Source organism: Oryctolagus cuniculus, chromosome 6 (assembly GCF_051225735.1).
Source record: "Oryctolagus cuniculus isolate XC-2025 breed Fujian yellow rabbit chromosome 6, ASM5122573v1, whole genome shotgun sequence".
NCBI classification, from domain to species: Eukaryota; Metazoa; Chordata; class Mammalia; order Lagomorpha; family Leporidae; genus Oryctolagus; species Oryctolagus cuniculus.
In genome coordinates this window covers 100,001,937-100,020,876 of record NC_142872.1, presented here as the reverse complement: position 1 = coordinate 100,020,876, position 18,940 = coordinate 100,001,937, and the positions used below count along the sequence as shown (strand labels likewise).

General features: G+C 44.1%; 1 protein-coding gene across 18 annotated transcripts in view; it reads left to right on the top strand.

The window, feature by feature from the left end:
• Positions 1-248: 248 nt before the first annotated feature.
• The window catches only part of UBE2W (ubiquitin conjugating enzyme E2 W), a 69,328-nt gene continuing 50,636 nt past the window's right edge, over positions 249-18,940 (top strand). For 10 of the 18 annotated variants that reach the window (XR_011389140.2, XM_089335429.1, XM_089335427.1 and 7 more), the window contains exon 1: positions 249-280. Coding sequence is in view for 14 of the 18 variants with exons in the window: in XM_089335429.1 (XP_089191555.1) it covers positions 266-280 (15 nt within the window). In the remaining 4 variants the exon portion in view is untranslated. Of the gene's footprint in view, positions 329-843; positions 983-18,940 lie in introns of those variants that run through there. The other 8 variants (XR_016235742.1, XM_089335426.1, XM_089335423.1 and 5 more) reach the window with 2 other exon arrangements.

The following is an 18,940-nucleotide window of genomic DNA, read 5'->3' as shown; positions in this document are numbered from 1 at the left end:
GAGCGGCGACTCCTTAGCAACTGATATGGGGGTGGCCCAGACGCAGACAGCAGCTGCGATCTAGGGTACCGACGAGCGCCATTTGCCGCGCCCCCATCCCTCCCTCGGGCGCCCGGCCCGCTAGCCAATCCCTGTACGCCATCCCCTTCCCAGCGGAGGCCCCGCCCCCGAGGCCGGGATGTAGGGCCCCCGCGGCGTGACGCGAGCACGGCGGCTCCGCCCCCTGCGTCTCCGGCCTCGCTGGCCTTGGGGGGATGGTTCCATCATGGCGTCAATGCAGGTGAGAGGAGTTTGCTGCATCTGGGCGGGCAAGGGAGCCGCCAAGAGGGTGCGAGTGTTCGGGCAGGGGCGGCGTCCGGGACTTGGGGACATCCGGGCAGGCTAGGGAGCAGGCCCTGTGGCCGGTTTTCCCCCAGACTCAGGGCGTTGGGAGGGGTGAGAGGCTGCGAGAGGAAGGGCGGGTTGGGGAGGGGGGGGTCCTCGGTCGGTCGTAGCGGACACCAGCCGGCCGGGAAGTTGGGGGGATAAAGAAGGCTTAAGGGAAGAGAGGGCAAAGTTCGGCGTTGGCTCCGTGGTGGTGGTTTCGGAGTCGCCTGTCCGCTCACACATTCACGGGGCCGCTGCCGGCCTGCCAGACAGCCCGAGGGATGCCTTTTCCACCCCGCGGTCCCCGGCCCCGCGGAAACAGCTGCGCTCGCCGTTGTCGCCTGGGCAGGGGCGGCCCTGAGAGGGGCTCAAGTGTAGGGGAGCCGACGAGGCGTTCCGGGGGAAGCTGGCTCGCTGCAGACTGCGCTTGGCGGCCTCTGCTCGGGCCTCCCACGCCCGGCCTCCGGGACTGCTCGGCCCCTTCGCTCTCTTTTCTCTTTTTGACCCTTAATCCTCCGCCCCGTGGGTATCTTCTCCTTGCATCGGCCGCGGCAGCCCCACGAGCATTCCGGCAGCAGCCCACTTCCTCGGACGCCGGCATCCTTTGCCGCCTAAGGTGCAGCCTCCTGAGGATCGGGTCCCTAGCTCCCTAACACCTCTCGGGATAGCTCGCCCTTTGCTTTTTTTTTTTTTTTTTTTTTTTTCCTACGATGCCCCACCCTTGCGGTCTCGAGGAGGCTACCGACAGCTCTTTGCCCTTCTTTCCCAGACCTTTGATGGAACCTTAATTTGCCGGGAGGCGGCTGTTAACCCGTGTCCTATCTACCTGACTTGGCAATGCGTGGTTTTCTGGTTCTGCAACTAATTTACTCCTTTTTCTAAATCAAGGGAGTTTTTTTTTTTTTTTTCCAGGCAAAGATGGCAACCACAATAGTAGTTTTGTAGCGATTGCCTGCATAATCTATAGCTCGCATTTAATTCACGGAAAAGATTAACAGTATCCAAACATGTAGGAAGCGAAGGCAGAACCATCTTCGGGAATATCACCTGAACTCTTTTTAGAGGTTTAATAACATTCCCTTAAGAAAGAGACCACGTTTTTCTTAGAAACATTTTTTTGGGGGGGTGCTTTTGTTTGTGGAAGAATAAGCCCATGTCTGTCTTCTCTGGTTCTTTTTTCTCATTTCTTTGCTAGTTGTGTTTTTCTGCCTTCTGTTTTCTGCATCTTCCTCTTTTTGTGAGTTTGTACGTGCGTGTGCCCCTCACATTTTCCTTCTATGCGTTTATGGTATCCCTTCCAGCGTGTTTTTCTCCTTTGCTTCTCCCTCTGGACTTTTCTGCAGAACAGAGAAGTTGTGTGTATTCTGTCTCATTGGAGAGGTGTCATGAAATGGGGTGTGTGTGTGTGTGAAAACAAGAACAATTTCAGGAAACGTTATACTTTACACTAGCCTCTGGAGAGACATTAGAGAAGTTTCGTCATTGGAGGCCAAAAAAGGAACTGTGGGACACTAGTTGAACAGTAGATGTGCTGTATGAATGCAGTAAGGTTTTTACTGTGTTAAGATTAAATATTACTTAAAATATTTAGATGTGTTCACTCTAAGATTAAATATTGTTATGACCAGTTTAGGATTATTGTCTGAGGTGAAAATATTAAGATTAAACTCATGATACTTGTGATATATTTGACAAAGGATAGTATTAGTTGGTTAGATTTAGACTTGAAGTGTTTGGGAAAGGCAGATTCATTTTTAAGAGATGTTGATAATCTTGAATTTTTTATGGTGACTTATGCAATGGGGAAAAAAATAACTTGGCAGTGCAGTGGGGTGTTTTCCCATGCCCTATATACTATATCACATCACCTTTATTTATTCCTTTGTGCTTAGAGGAATGGAAAACTGATGCTTCCTATTTTAGTGAAAAAATGAAATTTTGCCGGCGCCGTGGCTCAATAGGCTAATCCTCCACCTTGCGGCGCCGGCACACCGGGTTCTAGTCCCGGTTGGGGCGCCGGATTCTGTCCCGGTTGCCCCTCTTCCAGGCCAGCTCTCTGCTATGGCCAGGGAGTGCAGTGGAGGATGGCCCAGGTGCTTGGGCCCTGCACCCCATGGGAGACCAGGAAAAGCACCTGGCTCCTGGCTCCTGCCATCGGATCAGCGCGGTGCGCCGGCTGCAGCGGCGGCCATTGGAGGGTGAACCAACGGCAAAGGAAGACCTTTCTCTCTGCGTCTCTCTCTCTCACTATCCACTCTGCCTGTAAAAAAAAAAAAAAAAAAAAAAAAAAGAAGAAAAAATGAAATTTTAACTTTTTATTTGTATTAAAAAATATCTGATACAGATTTCCTGATAGTGTGTTTAACAGTATTGTAGTATGGTAAATCATACTTTTTTAAAGATTTATTTATTTGAAAGAGTTACACAGAGAGAGAAGGAGAGGTGCAGAGAGAGAGAGAGAGGTGTCTTCCATCTGCAGGTTCACTTCCCAGATGGCTGCAACAGCTAGTGCTGTGCAGGTCTCCCACGTGGGTGCAGGGGCCCAAGCACTTGGGCCGTCTTCTGCTGCTTTCCCAGGCCACAGCAGAGAGCTGGATAGAAAATAGAGCGGCCAGGACATGAACCTGCGCCCACATGGGATGCTGGCACTGTAGGCAGAGGCTTCACTAAATCATACTTTTTCAAACACCACACTCCTTTATGTGTGATTATTGGATGTACAAAATTTGTTTCCTGACCATATTAATAGCAAAGTTTAGCTCTTTGGAACAACTAGATTATGCATAAAACTACAACCAAATTACCAAATTTGTTCACTCAGCAAGTATTATTTGAGGGCTTGTTGTGTCAGGCATTTATCTGGGTGCTCGGGATACAAGATTTCTACCCTTGTGGATTCCGTAGTCTGTCTAGAGGGACAGAAACAATTTTTTTTTTTTTTAAGATTAATTAATCAGAGCATCAGAGAGAGAAAGAGGGATATCCTCCATCCACTAGTTTACTCCCCAAATACCTTCAACAGCCAGGTCTTGGTAAGGCTAAAGCCAGGAGCCGGGAACTCCATTTGTGTCTGCTACATGGGTGGTAGGAATCCAAGCAGTTGGGCCATCTTCTGTTGCTTTCTCAGGTGCATTAGCAGAAAGCTGGATCAGATGGAAGCAACCAAGACTTCAGTTTCAACTCCAGTATGGAATACTGGCATCCCAGGTGTGGCTTATCCCACTATGTGCCAGAGCTGGCCCCAGGAACAGAATATTTAAGTTAATCATGTACTATAATAATATGATAGTGCAGTGGAGAAAAAGCATGGAAGGAGGTTAGGAAGTTGGTGTTTTGGGGATTTCAGTTATAGTGGTTAGGATAAAATATGTAATAACACAGGATGCTCTGACCATGTCTTAATCTAACAAGCTTTTATTATTATTATTTTAAAAATTTACATCAGGATATTAACTGCTTCTGAAGAAGAGGTAATTTAAGCCCCAAGAGGAACTACATTTTTTAAAATAGGCCATGTCATGTGAATGTAACATGGGATTTGATTACTTGGTAAAAAGTCTTTAGGCAATGCAGTAAAATTAAATAAGGATAGTCTTTGAAATTCTTATTAGAGCATGTGTTTTTTTCACTCATTGTATTTAAAAGACAGAGACCTTTCATCTGCTATTTCACTCTTCCAAATACCCTCAGGAGCCAGGAACTCCCAGGTGGGTAGCAGGGACCCAAATACTTGAGCCATCATTTGATGCCTTTCCTGGGTGAGCATTAGCAGGAAGCTGGATAGGAAGCAGAATTATGACTTGAATCAGGCACACTGATATGGGATGCAAGGGTCACAAGGCATCTTTTTTTGTTTGTTGTTAAAAGAATTTATTTATTTGAAAGCATTACAGAGAGAGCTTCCATCCACTGATTCACTCCCCAGATGGCAGCAATGGCCAGAGCTGGGCCAGGCAGAAGCCAGGAGCTTCTTCTAGGTCTTATGTGGGTAGCAGGGCCCAAACACTTGGACCATCTTTTGCTACTTTTCCCAGGCTATGAACAGGGAGCTGGATTGGAACTGGAGCAACTGGGACAGGAACGGTGCCCATAGGGGATGCCAGCAATACAGGTGCTGGCCAGACCCTCTACACTACAGCACCAGTCCTAAGGCATCTTTTTTTTTTTTTTTTTAAGTTTTATTTTATTTATTTATTTGAAAGGTGGAGTTAGAGAGGTCTTCCATCTGCTGGTTCACTCCCCAAATGGCAGCAACGGCCGGAGCTGGGCTAAGCTGAAGTCAGGAGCCGGGAGCTTCTTCTAGGTCTCCCATGTGGTTGCAGGGCCCAAGGACTTGGGCCATCTTCTACTGCTTTCCCAGGAACATTAGCAGGGAGCTAGATAGGAAGCAGAGCAGCTGGGACCTGTACCGGCTCCCATACAGGATACCAGTCCTCCAGGCTGGGGCTTTAACTCGCTTCACCAAAGCGCCAGCCCTCCAAGGCATCTATTTTTAAGACTGACTTACCTGAAGGGCAAAGTGACAGAGATATCCTCTATCCACTGATTCGCTCCTCAAATGGCTACAATATCCAGAACTGAGCCAGACTGAAGCCAGGAAGTTCATCCAGGTCTCCCTAGTGGGTGGTAGAAGCCATCTTCTGCTGCCTTCTTAGATGCATTAGCAGGGAGATAGATTGGAAGCAGAGTAGCCTGAACTCAAATTGGCAGTTGAACCAGTGGCTTAACCTGCTGTGTCACAATGCTGTCTTCATCGTAACACCGACCCTGAGAGTGTACATTTTAAAGTTGAGGTTGTAGCTACTTTAATAGATTGCTTCAGTGCGTCTCTGCCTTCTTTTAGATAATGTCACACATAAATGTGGTTTTTGAATGGTGCGTTAGAGTGGATGTGATCACTGGAGGCTATAAGCATCTGGCCAGGCAATGCCTTCTGAAACATGTGGGATGTCTGTAATGCCTGTGATGCTAGGGAAGCTCTCCTCCATAATGTTGCTAGGATTCTTCATTATACAGTTCAAGGTGGTGATTTTCAGACTTCAGTGAGTCCTTTGAGACTTCTTTCCCTTGTTTTTATCTTTTTTTTTTTTTTTTTTTTTTGACAGGCAGAGTGGATAGTGAGAGAAAGAGACAGAGAGAAAGGTCTTCCTTTTGCCGTTGGTTTACCCTCCAACGGCCGCCACGGCTGGCGCGCTGCGGCCGGCGCACCGCACTGATCCGATGGCAGGAGCCAGGTACTTATCCTGGTCTCCCATGGGGTGCAGGGCCCAAGCACTTGGGCCATCCTCCTCTGCCTTCCCGGGCCACAGCAGAGAGCTGGCCTGGAAGAGGGACAACCGGGAAAGAATCCGGAGCCCCGACTGGAACTAGAACCCGGTGTGCCGGCGCCGCAAGGCGGAGGATTAGCCTATTGAGCCGCGGCGCCGGCCTGTTTTTATCTTTTTTTATTTCTTCCTACTGTTTCTTCCTAGAACAGTTCTGAATCACCAAGTAAGAGTTGTTGGATTATGCTTTAAGAAACCTTTTTTTTTTTTTTTTTTTGACAGGCAGAGTGGACAGTGAGAGAGAGAGAGAGAGAAAGGTCTTCCTTTGCTGTTGGTTCACCCTCCAATGGCCGCCGCGGCCGGCGCACCGCGCTGATCCGATGGCAGGAGCCAGGAGCCAGGTGCTTTTCCTGGTCTCCCATGGGGTGCAGGGCCCAAGCACCTGGGCCATCCTCCACTGCACTCCCTGGCCACAGCAGAGAGCTGGCCTGGAAGAGGGGCAACCGGGACAGAATCCTGCGCCCCAACCGGGACTAGAACCCGGTGTGCCGGCGCCGCTAGGCGGAGGATTAGCCTAGTGAGCCACGGCGCCGGCTTAAGAAACCATTTTTAAGAGAATGGTACACTCATGGTGACACTTAAAATTGGCAGGAGTTAGAGTGAAGAAATAGATCCACATTTCATTTTGGTGATTTCAGGAATCTTAAAATACTAAATGGAAAGTTGTTTGTAGCAAAGTTTAGTTTTGACATGGTAGACTGATTATTTTTTGGCCCAAACTTTAATCTCCAAATCGCAAACACATTATCCTATTAAAATGAATTTATGTGATTTAAAATATTTCTTAATAGTTTAGCAATATTAGAATGTTCTGTTTTCAGCTAAATCGTTCTTTTACTTTTGAGAGTTGGGGAGAAACAGAGCTCTTTCGTCAGCTAGTTCACTCTCCAAGTGCCTGCAACAGCTGGGGCTGAGCCAGGCCAAAGCCAGGAGCCCAGACTTCAGTCCAGGTCTCCCTTGTGGGTGGCAGGGACTCAAGTATTTGAGCTCCCACCTGCTGCATCCCAGGGCACACATTAGCAGGAAACTAGAATTGGGAACAAAACCACGGCTTGAACCCATGTACTCTGATATGAGACAGGCGTCTTAACTGCTGTACCAAACACCCAATCCTCAGCTAAATTTTTGAATTTTGCTTTGTGTATGATGTTTCTTTTTTCATTTTATAATTTTTTTCCGGTGACTCATTTCATGTTATGAAATACTTAAATACTTTGGTATCCTGGATTTGTTTTCCAGTTTTAGAATTTGGTTGTTTCATTTAGAGTTTTCTTAAGTTAGAAGTTTTAATGTATACCTGGTATACTTTTCTACATTGACACTCTGTAGATTTACTCACTTTAGATATGGACTACCGCTACATTTATTTATTTATTTGAAAGAGTTATGGAGATAGAGGGAGGGGGAGATCTTCTATCCACTGGTTCACTCCCCAATTGGCTGAAACGGCCAGAACTGTGCCAATCTGAAGCCAGGAGATTCTTCCAAGTCTCCATCTTCTACTGTTTTCCCAGGCAGAAGCAGAGAGCTGGATCAGAAGTGGAACATCTGGGAATTGAACTAGTACTCATGTGAGATGCCAGGACTGCTAGGTGGTGGCTTTACCTGCTTTGCCACAGCGCCGACCCCTACATTCTTTCTTAAGGTCTTAGAAATGCAGTGCATAATAGTTGATGTTTGTCAGCTCTGAAAGCAGTGACGTAATTGAGAGAAATATTTGAATTACCATCATGTGCTGCATTATAACATGTCCTTGACAGCCAAAATACAAAAGTGGTCCTATAATGCCTAATGAGGTTGATGTAGCCTCTTAGTTTGTATAAATACACTCTAAGATACTCTGTTAGCACAATGACAGAATTGCCTAAGGACTGAATTTTACATTGTATCCTCTTCATTAAGCAACACATAACCGCACTCTTGTGAATTCTATTGCTTACCTAAGCCTTAGACTTTTGATATAGGTAGATGCAAGGAGGTGGAGATAGTGAATGAATGTGTGCTTATTGTACAGAGGACTTAGAAATAATTATTTTGAATTATTTATAGCTCTACATTGCTTTTTACCTAAGTAATTGATAATAGTTATTGAGAGAGGTGGAATTTGGGCTCTTACTGACATTGCTTTTTTAATAGTTATGTTGCATTGACAATTAAATACTTTATAACTGTTAATGTTATGAAAGGTTGCAGTATAATCTGAAGTAGAAAAATGACTGTCATCTTGGAAACTGAGACCCACTGATTATTGGGAACCTGTGGAGTATGACTAGCTTTATATCTGAGAAGGCAAGCTGCATTCTGAATAATATCTGCATCTGGCTGTCAGAGTTTTTGAAGCAAGGGAAAAGGGAAACAAACAGCAGAGGATGGAATTTAGGGTGGTGTTTTTAGATTTATTTATTTAAAAGGCAGAGTTACAAAGAGAGGAGAGACGGCAATCTTCACCTACTGTTTCATTCCCCAGATGGCCGCAGTGGCCTGGACTGGGCTAGACAGAAGCCAGGAGCCTAGAACTTCAATCAGGTCTCCCACATAGATAGTAGGGGCCCAAATACTTGAGCCATCTTCTGCTTCCCTCCCAGACACATTACTAGGGAGCTGGATTGGAAGTGGAGCAGCTGGGACTCCAAACTGGCGCTTATCTGGGATGCAGGTGTCACAGGTAGTGGCTTAACCTGCTGCGCCACAATGTCTGCCCCATTTAGATTTTTATTTAACTTTTCATATCTCTTCTACCACTGGGCCATAGATTTCATGCAAACAGGAAAAATACTTTTCCTTTGTCCCTTAACTGCATGTACTGAGTACAGTAAACATTTGTCACTTGACACTTAAGCATTCCTAACTAGGAAATTCTGCGTTTGTTTAATTTCATTTCAGGGAAATATGTTAAGCAGTTCTGCAATAGTAAGGTTGAGTACCTATAAGGGAATAATGTAAAATTCCTATTTATAGAGGCCGGTACTGTGGTGTAGGTAGCAGGTTCAGCCAACATCTGCAGCGCTGGTATCCCATGTGGGCGCCAGTTCAAGACTAGCTGCTGCACTTCCGACCCAGCTCCCTGCTGATGCACCCAGTAAAGCAGCGAATGGCTCAGGTGCTTGGGCCCCTGCACCCATGTGGGAGACCTGGGGGAAGCTCCTGGTTTTGGTCTGGCCCAGCTACGGCCTTTGTGGCCATTTGGAGAGTGAACCAGTGGATGGAAGATTTCTCTGTCTCTCCTCCCCGCTCAACTCTGTCTTTCAAATACAAAATTTTTTTTTTTAAAAAAAGAATTCATATTTATAGATCCCAAAAAGCTGCTTCTTTTCTTGATTTGTTTGCTGTAACTTAAGTGTTTTTCAAAGTATTTTCATATTTTCTCTGGATTTTTATTGCACCCTTGTGGAAAGGAAAGTCAGATAACCTTATTATATTCTGCTAGAGAAAGAGTGATTTTTGGTAAGTAATTATTTATTTGGGTAAAGACTTACCTAAATTTACATAGTAAGTGAGTAGTGAAAATGGAATTAGAACCCATGCTCTGAAATCTGATGCTGTAGGTAATAAACATGAAGATGTTTAGTGTTGGGGCCTACATAGCAGATAAAGCTGCCACCTGCAGTGCCTGCATCCCATATGAGCACTGGTTCAAGTCCCGGCTGTTCCACTTCTGATCGGGCTTTCTGCTATGGCCTGGGAAAGCATTAGAAGATGGCTCAGGTCCTTGGGCCCTTGCACCCACTTGCAAGGGAAAGCCTTGGAAGAAGCTCCTGGCTTCTGATCGGCACAGCTGCGGCCGTTGCGGCCATCTGGGGAGCGAACCAGTGGATGGAGGACCTCTCTTTCTCTCTCTGCCTCGCTCTACCTCTCCTTCTCCTCTCTCTGTGTAACTCTGACTTCCAAATATATAAATAAATAAATCTTAAAAAAAAAAAGATGTTTAGTGTTAAATAGAAATCATTTGGATAATTATTTAACATTTCAATCAGGAATTAAATATTTACTATAATTTATATTCCTTTAAGAAAAAGGAAGTTTTTCTTTGAGCTTATAATATAAAATGATATATCAGCTTTTACTTTATTTTTTAAATATTTATTTATTTATTTGAAAGTCAAAGTTACACAGAGAAGGAGAAGCAGAGAGAGAGAAAGGTCCTTCATCCACTGGTTTGCTCCCCAGTTGGCTGCACCGGACGGAGCTGAGCCATTCTGAAGCCAGGAGCCAGGAGCTTCTTCTGGGTCTCCCATGCGGGTAGAGGCCCAAGGACTTGGGCCATCTTCCACTGCTTTCCCAGGCTATAGCAGAGAGCTGGATTGGAAGTGGAGCAGCTGGGACTCAATCTGGCACCCACATGGGATGCCAGCACTGGAGGCGATGGCCCTACCTACTATACCACAGTGCCGGCCCCATATAGATCAGATTTTAAAAGGAGATTCTTTTTGTGCACTGAACAAAATTGTAATGATAAATATTTAATGATATTTTAATTTTAATGATAAATTTTTAAAAGATATTTGTTATTTTCTTTTAAAAAAAGATTATTTGAAAGGCAGAGTTACAGAGAGGCCTCTAGAGGCAGAAAGAGAGAGGTTGGTTTTCCATTCACTGGTTCAACTCCACAAATGGCTGCAACTTTTGGAGTTGGCTGATATGAAGCCAGGAGCTTCCTCCAGATCTCCCATGTGGGTGCAGGGGCCCAAGGATTTGGGCCATCTTCTGCTTTCCCAGGCCATAGCAAAGAGCTGAATAGGAAGTGGAGCAGCTAGGACTTGAACTGGTGCCCATATGGGATGCTAGCACTGCAGGCGGCAGCTTTACCTGCCACGCCATAGCGCTGACCTCAAAAGATTTCTTTATTTTCAAGGAAAATTTTGTAAATGGAGTGATCTGGTATTTTATGGATATATGCTTCTGCTTAATATTTACCTAAATTAACACTTATTGGGTGAGTTTTATTGCACCTTTATATCAATGCTGTTTCCATTATGAATATTATCTGAAAAATACTTGTTTATGTTTGTCAGATGTTTTAAAAATTGGTAGCCTTTATTTGTGAATTTAGTTTTTGGATCGTAAACATAGTGCATGCCTTTGAATTGTTTTTATTCTGAGAAAAGACTCTAATTTAGTCATTTGCCTTTATAAAACTTCTGTAGAAATAACGCAAGATCTGGAATCTAAAGACCTGGGTTCAAGTCCTGTTTCACTACTTAAAAAGCTGTATTGTGGATCAGTCAGTGTTTAGTGTAGTGCTTAAAACAAGATCAGCAGAGAAATAAACATGTTTAAAATTTTTCTCCCCAAACCTACTTTATTTTGTTCAAAATATTTACGACTCTCTCTCTCTCTCTATATATATATATATGATTGAAATACAGAGAATGAAATCTTCTATCCACTGGTTGACTCTTCAGATGCCCACACAGCTGGAGCTTGGGCAGGCCAAAGCCAGAAATCCAGAACTCAATCCAAGTCTTTTATGTGGGTGGCAGGGACCCAAGTACTTGAGCCATCACCTTTTTTTTTTTTTTTTTTTTTTTTTTTTTTTTTTTTTTTTTTAATTTTTTTAAGATTTATTTATGTTGAAAGAGAAAAAAGGAGAGACAGATCTCCCATCCACTGGTTTACTCCCTAAATGGCTGCAACAGCCTGTACTTAGCCCGTTTCTTCTGGGTCTCCCATATGGTGGCAGGAGCCATCTTCCACTGCTTTTCCTGGACCATTAGCAAGGAGCTGGATTGGAAGTGGATTAGCTGGGACATGAACTGGCACCCATATGGGATGCTGGCATCCCAGGCAGTGGCTTAACCCACTGTGCCACAATGCCAACCCCAACTCATCACCTTCTTTCTCCTAGGGTGCTTGTTAGTAGAAAGCTGGGATCACGCGGATGTTTCAAGCTTTGTCTTAACCACTGCATCAAACAGCAGCCCCTGCCAAACCTATTTTCTGCATTATCCTCTATGTGGGGTGTGACAATTTCATTCTTCCCTTTTCTCAAGCAGAAACCTTGGGTTCATCCTACCCTGCAGTCAAACCATTGACGAATTCTGTCTGTTGTACCTTCAAAAATCTATCCAGAATCAACTCCTGGTCCACGCTCCTGGATTACTTTTTTTTTTTTTTTTTTTTTTTTTTGACAGGCAGAGTGGACAGTGAGAGAGAGAGACAGAGAGAAAGGTCTTCCTTTTTGCCATTGGTTCACCCTCCAATGGCTGCCGCAACCGGCGTGCTGAGGCCGGCACACCGCGCTGATCCGATGGCAGGAGCCAGGTGCTTCTCCTGGTCTCCCATGGGGTGCAGGGCCCAAGCACTTGGGCCATCCTCCACTGCACTCCCTGGCCACAGCAGAGAACTGGCCTGGAAGAGGGGCAACCGGGAAAGAATCCGGCGCCCCAACCGGAACTAGAACCCGGTGTGCTGGCGCGCCACAAGGCGGAGGATTAGCCTAGTGAGCCGCGGCGCTGGCCGTCCTGGATTACTTTCTAAATCAAATCATCACTTACCTAGATTGTCTCAACAACTTCATGACTGGTTCCCTGCTTCTGCTCTGGTCTTTTGTCTTGTTTTCAACCCAGAGAAAGATTCTTTTAAAATAGTCAAATGTCACTTCACTCAAAACCCAACTATGGTTTCCCTATCTTCTCAGATATTACCCAAAATCACTTTTAAGACTAAAAGGGCTTACTCAAAAAAAAATTATTTGAAAAGCAGAGTGGTGACAGAGAAAGAGAAACTGAATGGTTCACTCACCTAATGACCAAAGCAGCCAGATTTGGGCCAGTCCAAGCCAGGAGCTTCAAACTCTGTCGTGGTCTCACATGGTGATAGAGGCCCAAGTACTTGAGTCATCTGCTGCTGCCTGCACAAGGTTCATTATCAGGAAGCTGAAATGGAAACAGAACACTCCAGTGTGAGATGCAGCTGCTCAAGTTGCTGCACTCTTTCTTGAATTCCATGGAAACTGAAAGATCTAAAACTCTCCTGTGTCTGTCTTACTGGCCTCCTTGCTGTTCCTGCCTGAGAGCCTTTGTCCTTGTTTCTTTGCTCTTTTCTTATATGAATGGCTCATTTCCTTTTGTTACTCAGATCTGTGTTCAAGTGTGATTTTTTTTTTTCCCCAGAAAGGGCTTCTCTGACCACCTAATATAAAATGACTCTCCCATCTCAGCAGTAGCAATTCCTGTACCCTGCTAAATTCTTCATGCCCTTGACTTAATTAATTTGCTTATTTACTGTTTTCTGAATGTAAACCAAGGACTGACATACATGAATCTCTCAATAAAAGTTGAATGAGTGAAGGAATCCAGCCTTTGGGTCAGATAAAACTTGGATTTTAGTTCTTGTTTTGCCACTTAAGTGTATAGCCTTTCCTCCTCCTCCCTAACATAGGAATGATAAAACAATTGTATGGGGTAAGATTGCAGATTATTTCATTTTGTGGATCTTTGGAGTTGCTTGTGAATTATAATCTGTAGGTCTCCAGTTTAAATTAACTACCACATACTATTTTTCTGCCTGATTCCTAATCGGTCCGTTGGCAATCCATGGAAAAAAAAACCAGATTCCTTTTATCTTCGTGTGTCATATGAGGTCTCTCTGTATTTCCATACCATGGGGAAGAGGGTGGAAGTATGATTTCTGATTAATGTGTATTCTTTTCCAGTCCAGTGCTCATTAGCTAAGTAAAATCGGAAGCCTTCTAAATCAGTTCTAAAAAGCAATTTTTTCTTTCAGTTGAAATGTAATTCACATACCACAAAACTTAAGCCTTCTAAGTGTACAATTCCGTAGTTTTTAATCACTCAAAACTTCTGTTGAACATTCTCACCTCCCCAGAAAGAAACCCCTTATCCATTAGCAGTCTCTCCCAGTTTCCCCATTCCCCTAATACTAATGTATTTTCTGTCTCTATGGATATACCTGTTCTGGGCATTTTTTTTAATTGGAGTCATATGTGAGTGATTTATAACTAGCTTCTTTTACTTTTGGGGTCATTCATGTTGTTTGTATCAGCACCTAATTATTTTTTGTGGCCAAATAATAGTTCATTTTATAATTGTACCATACTCATAATTTGCTTATCCATCAGTTGACATTTGGACTTTTTCTTGAACCTAGTCATCAGTTGATAATTGGATAATTTTCACTTGGTTATTATGAATAATGTGTCTCTGCACATCCATGTACCTGTTTTTGTGTGGATGTATTTATAATTTGATTTAGCTATAAACCTAGGAGTGGAATTACTGGGTCTTATATATAATTCTAAGTCTATAGATAAAAAACCAGCTTTTTTCTCTTACTGTATACTCAAAACACTTAATACTTCTTTTTTAAAAATGTGTTTATTTGAAAGAGAGGAACAGGCAGAGAGAGAGAGAAAGAGAGATCTTGAATCCACTGGTTCACTCCCCAAATGGCCACAATGGCCAGGACTGGGCCAGGTCAGAGCCAGAAGCCAGGAGCTCCATCTGGATTTCCCATGTGAATGCAGGGACCTGAGTACTTGGACCACCCTTCTCTGCTTTCCCAGGTGCATTAGCAGGGAGCTGAATCAGAAGTGGAGCAGCCAGGACTTGAACTGGCACCCATAAGGGATGCAAGTACTGCAGGTGGTGGCTTAACCCACTATGCCACAGTGCTGACCCAATACTTCACTTCTGATACCAGATGTATGGGCTTTTCCCACACAAAGCAATTCTGGGTGCCCTATAATTCAGACACTAATCAGAGTTAATGCAGATACCACAGAAGAAGGCCTGAGTCCCCCAAGATTGTACTTTGCTTCAGACATCAGTCAGAAGTAGGAGGTTCCCAGTTACCACAACTTTTGTTCCAAGTTGGCTCCAAATTGGAGGTTTTCTTGATCCCCTTTCTTGGGTATGATACTTGTCTAGATGAGCTCGTAGAACCCCAGAGAACAATGTATTCATAATTGTCAGTATATTGCAAATGTTATTTTAAAGGGTCCAAATGAATAGCCACATGAAGCTTGTCATAGGGTAAGGTTCATTACAAGATTATATTTTCACTGGAAATTATTGACCTCAGAACAACAAAAATGGTGATAATAATGCTGTACATCTTTTAAAAAGTAAGTTGTTAAAATAATGTTCTGGGGCAGGTGTTAAGGCATAATGGATTAAGCCTCCGCCTGGGATGCCAGCGTCTCATATAGGCACCAGTTCAAGATCTGGCTGTTCCACTTCCAATCCAGTCCCCTGCTGATGGCCGGAGAAAGCAGCAGAGGATGGCCCATGTGAGAGACCCAGATGAAGCTTCTGGCTCCTGGCTCCTGGTGACCATTTGGGGATAGGGGCCAGCCTTGTGTTGTAGTAGGTAAAACTGCTGCCTGTGAGTCTGGCATCCCATATGGGCACCAGTTTGTGTCCTCACCACTCCACTTCCCATCCAGCTCTCTGCTAATGGGCCTGGGAATGCAGTGGAGGATGGCCCAAGTGTTTGCCACTCACATGGGAAATGTGGGTGAAGCTCCTGGCTTTGACCTGGCCCATCCCTGGCCATTGTGGCCATCTGGGGAGTGAAACAGCAGATGGAAGATCTGTCTGTCCCTCTCTGTAACTTTGACTTTCAAATAAAAAAAAAAAAGGTAAGCAATGCCTTTATTTTAAAGCTAGGAGAGACCCTATTGAAGACCAATAAAGTTATTAGAAAGAAAATCAGTAATTATGACTGGATGCTGGATGAATTGATAGTACATAAGTTCCTGAAGAGAGAGATGACAGAATTTCGAAAAGAGGAAAAGAACATACTTTGGCTGGGATTTAAGTGAAAAACCACAGATTGACCATAGGGACTGGGTGTGATAATGTTTTTGTTTTGGAGTTCAGCTAAAACTGAGAACAAGTTAGTAATTGAATTATATACATATTTAGAATTTTTGTTCTAAAAGGAAGTTTTTATTTTTAAAAAACTTTGGAGAACTTAGAGAACATGAGGTTGCATTTTATGTGTTTCAGCTGAAAGAAAAGTTGAAGATTTTTATTTAAAAATACTCCCCCAAAACAATTGAAGCTGATACAGGCTTAGATAATATTTTCATTTTCTTATACAGTTGTTCAAACTCTTTTAGGAGAGTTACCTTTAATTTCTTTTCATTTTTCATTTTTTTATTGTCATCTGAATTTTAATACTACCTTATGTTTATTTGTAACTTTAAACTTTCTAAATTATTGTTATATTTGTTGGCCTATCTCATTCTATTTTTAATAACAATCTGAAGTAGAGTTTAGTTATGAAGATACAGGTTATTTATCTAAAGTTGCATATTACAGGGGTACTTCATAAAGTTCACAGAGGAGCAGATGTTTAGCCTAGAGGTTAAGATGCCCAAATGTGGGGCTGGCGTTGTGGCATAGCAAGTAAAGTGCTGCCTGCGATGCCAGCATCCCATGTGAGCACCTGTTCAAATCTTGGCTGCTTTACTTCTGATCTAGCTCCCTGCTAATGCACCTGAGAAAGCAGCAGAAGATGGCCCAAGTAATTAGGCCTCTGCTGCTCACGTGGGAGACTTGGATGAAGCTCCTGACTCTTGACTTCAGCCTGGGCTAGTCCCGGCTGTTGTGCTATCTGGGGAGTGAACAAGTGGATAGAAGATCTTTCTCTCTGTGTCCTTTCCTCCTCCCCCAACTCTGCCTTTTAAATAAGTAAATCTTTTAAAAAGTAAATTTTTAAAAATGTCTGCATCACACATGTGAGTGCCTGGTTTTGCTTCCCAGTTCAGCTTCCCATGAACCCAGGCCCTGAAAGGCAGGGATGATGGCTCAGTAGTTGGATTCTTTCCACTCACATGGAGACCTAGATCACATTCATGGCTTCTGGTTCTGACCTTGATACAACCCTGTCATTGTAGGCATTTGGGAGTGAACCAGTCAGTGGGGGTGTACCTATGCTTTCTTTCTCTACCCCCCAACCCCCCTTTTTTTCTCTCTCATGCTCACAAAGAAAAGTTCATGGAAAAGCAGAATTAAAATATGAATTTGTCTTGGTGCAGAAAGTTTTTTAAATCCATGCATAGTTTTTATATAATATGTATTTTACTTGAACTTTTTGAAGACCCCTGTATTAACACCCATAGCAATCAAGGATTGAGGTTTCTAAGCTGCCAAAGCAAAATACCTTAGATTGGGTAATTTATTTATTTATTTATTTATATTTGACAGGTAGAGATATAGACGGTGAGAGAGAGAGACAGAGAGAAAGGTCTTCCTTCTGCTGGTTCACTCCCCAAATGGCCACTACGGCTGGCACTGCGCCGATCCGAAGCCAGGAGCCAGGTGCTTCCTCCTGGTCTCCCACGCGGGTGCAGGGCCCAAGCACTTGGGCCATCCTTCACTGCCCTCCCGGGCCACAGCGGAGAGCTGAACTGGAAAAAGAGCAACCGGGACTAGAACATGGTACCCATATGGGATGCTGGTGCCGCAGGTGGAGGATTAACCCAGTGAGCCATGGTGGCAGCCCAGATTGGATAATTTATAAGGAACAGAATTTTGTTACAGTTCTGGAGGCTGCAAAGTTCAAGATTAAGCCATTGGCAGATCTGGTAGCTTATGAGGGTTGGGGCCTCATAGAGAGCACCCTTTTAAAAAAAAATTCATGGCCTGCACCGCGGCTCAGTAGGCTAATCCTCCGCCTGCGGCGCCGGCACACCGGGTTCTAGTCCTTGTCGGGGCGCCAGATTCTGTCCCAGCTGCCCCTCTTCCAGGCTAGCTCTCTGCTGTGGAGGATGGCCCAAGTGCTTGGGCCCTGCACCCGCATGGGAGACCAGGAGAAGCACCTGGCTCCTGCCTTCGGATCAGTGTGGGGCGCCAGCTGCAACGCGCCGGCCACGGTGGCCATTGGAGGGTGAACCAATGGCAAAAGGAAGACCTTTCTCTCTGTCTCTCTCTCTCTCTCACTGTCCACTCTGCCTGTCAAAAAAAAAAAAAAAAAAAAAAAAAAAAAAACAATTGGAAGTCAGAGTTACAGAGAGGTAGAGGCAGAGAGAAAGAGATCTTCCATCTGCTGGTTCATTCCCCAAATGGCTGCAGTCACCGGAGCTGAGCCAATCTGAAGCCAGGAGCTTCTTCTCGATCTCCCATGAAGGTCCAGGGGTCCAAGGACTTGAGCCATCTGCTGCTGCTTTCCCAGGCCATAGCAGAGAGTTGGATCCGAAGTGGAGTAGCCCAGTCTCAAACCGGTGCCCATATGGGATGCCAGCACCGCAGGCAGAGGCTTTACCCACTACACCACAGCATCGGCCCCCGAGAGCACCCTCTGTGTGTATCTTCACATAGTGGAAGGGACAAACAAGCTCCCTCCAGGCCTCTTTTATACAGGTACTAGTCTGTTCACCAGAACTCTACCCTTGTGACCTAATTACCTCCCAAAGGTCCTGTCTCTTAATACCTATGCACTGGGGATTAGATCTCAACATGGGAATTTTGATGGGACACAAATGTTTAGACAATACTATATTCCTTATAGTATCTCCCTTATACTCCTAATGTTTGCATTTTACTTAATTTTGAATAATATGTGACATGCCCTAGTGCACCAACACATATTGTTTCTTGTGTTAGATTTGAAGTTAAAATTGTAAGCCATACCAAACTTTTCACTGGCATTGAGGACAGAATTATCATTTTATCTAAGACTTGTTGTATACCAAAACCTGATTGTAGTCTACATTGCATATTTACGACATGTGATTTGCTTTAGTAACTTATTTATTCGTATTAGAATTTCCAAAGGTAGCCTAGCCAAACCAAATCTGTACATTATAATTTGAGATCTTAAACAAAGATAGAATGTTCTTCTGAAGTAAAAAAAAAAGAAAGAAAAAAGGTTAGCTTAAAAAAAATCAACTCCGTTAGACTTAGTGTTGATTACTTGCAGCTTTTCATCTGTGATATAAAATCAAGAGAAGAAAGTAGACACTGAAGTTATTTTACTTCATTCTTAATTAAGGTTTCTTGGTAACTTAAATATTTTCTTTGGAGTGTTAATTTCCAGAAACACCAAACACATAAGTTGTAGACTAGCTTAAGTAATTAAGTTGTGTGTGTTTTTTTTTTTTTTTTTTTTTTTTTTTTTGGACAGGCAGAGTGGACAGTGAGAGAGAGAGAGGCAGAAAGAAAGATCTCCCTTTTTGCCGTTGGTTCACCCTCCAATGGCCGCCGTGGCCGGCGCCCCACGCTGATCCGAAGGCAGGAGCCAGGTGCTTCTCCTGGTCTCCCATGCGGGTGCAGAGCCCAAGC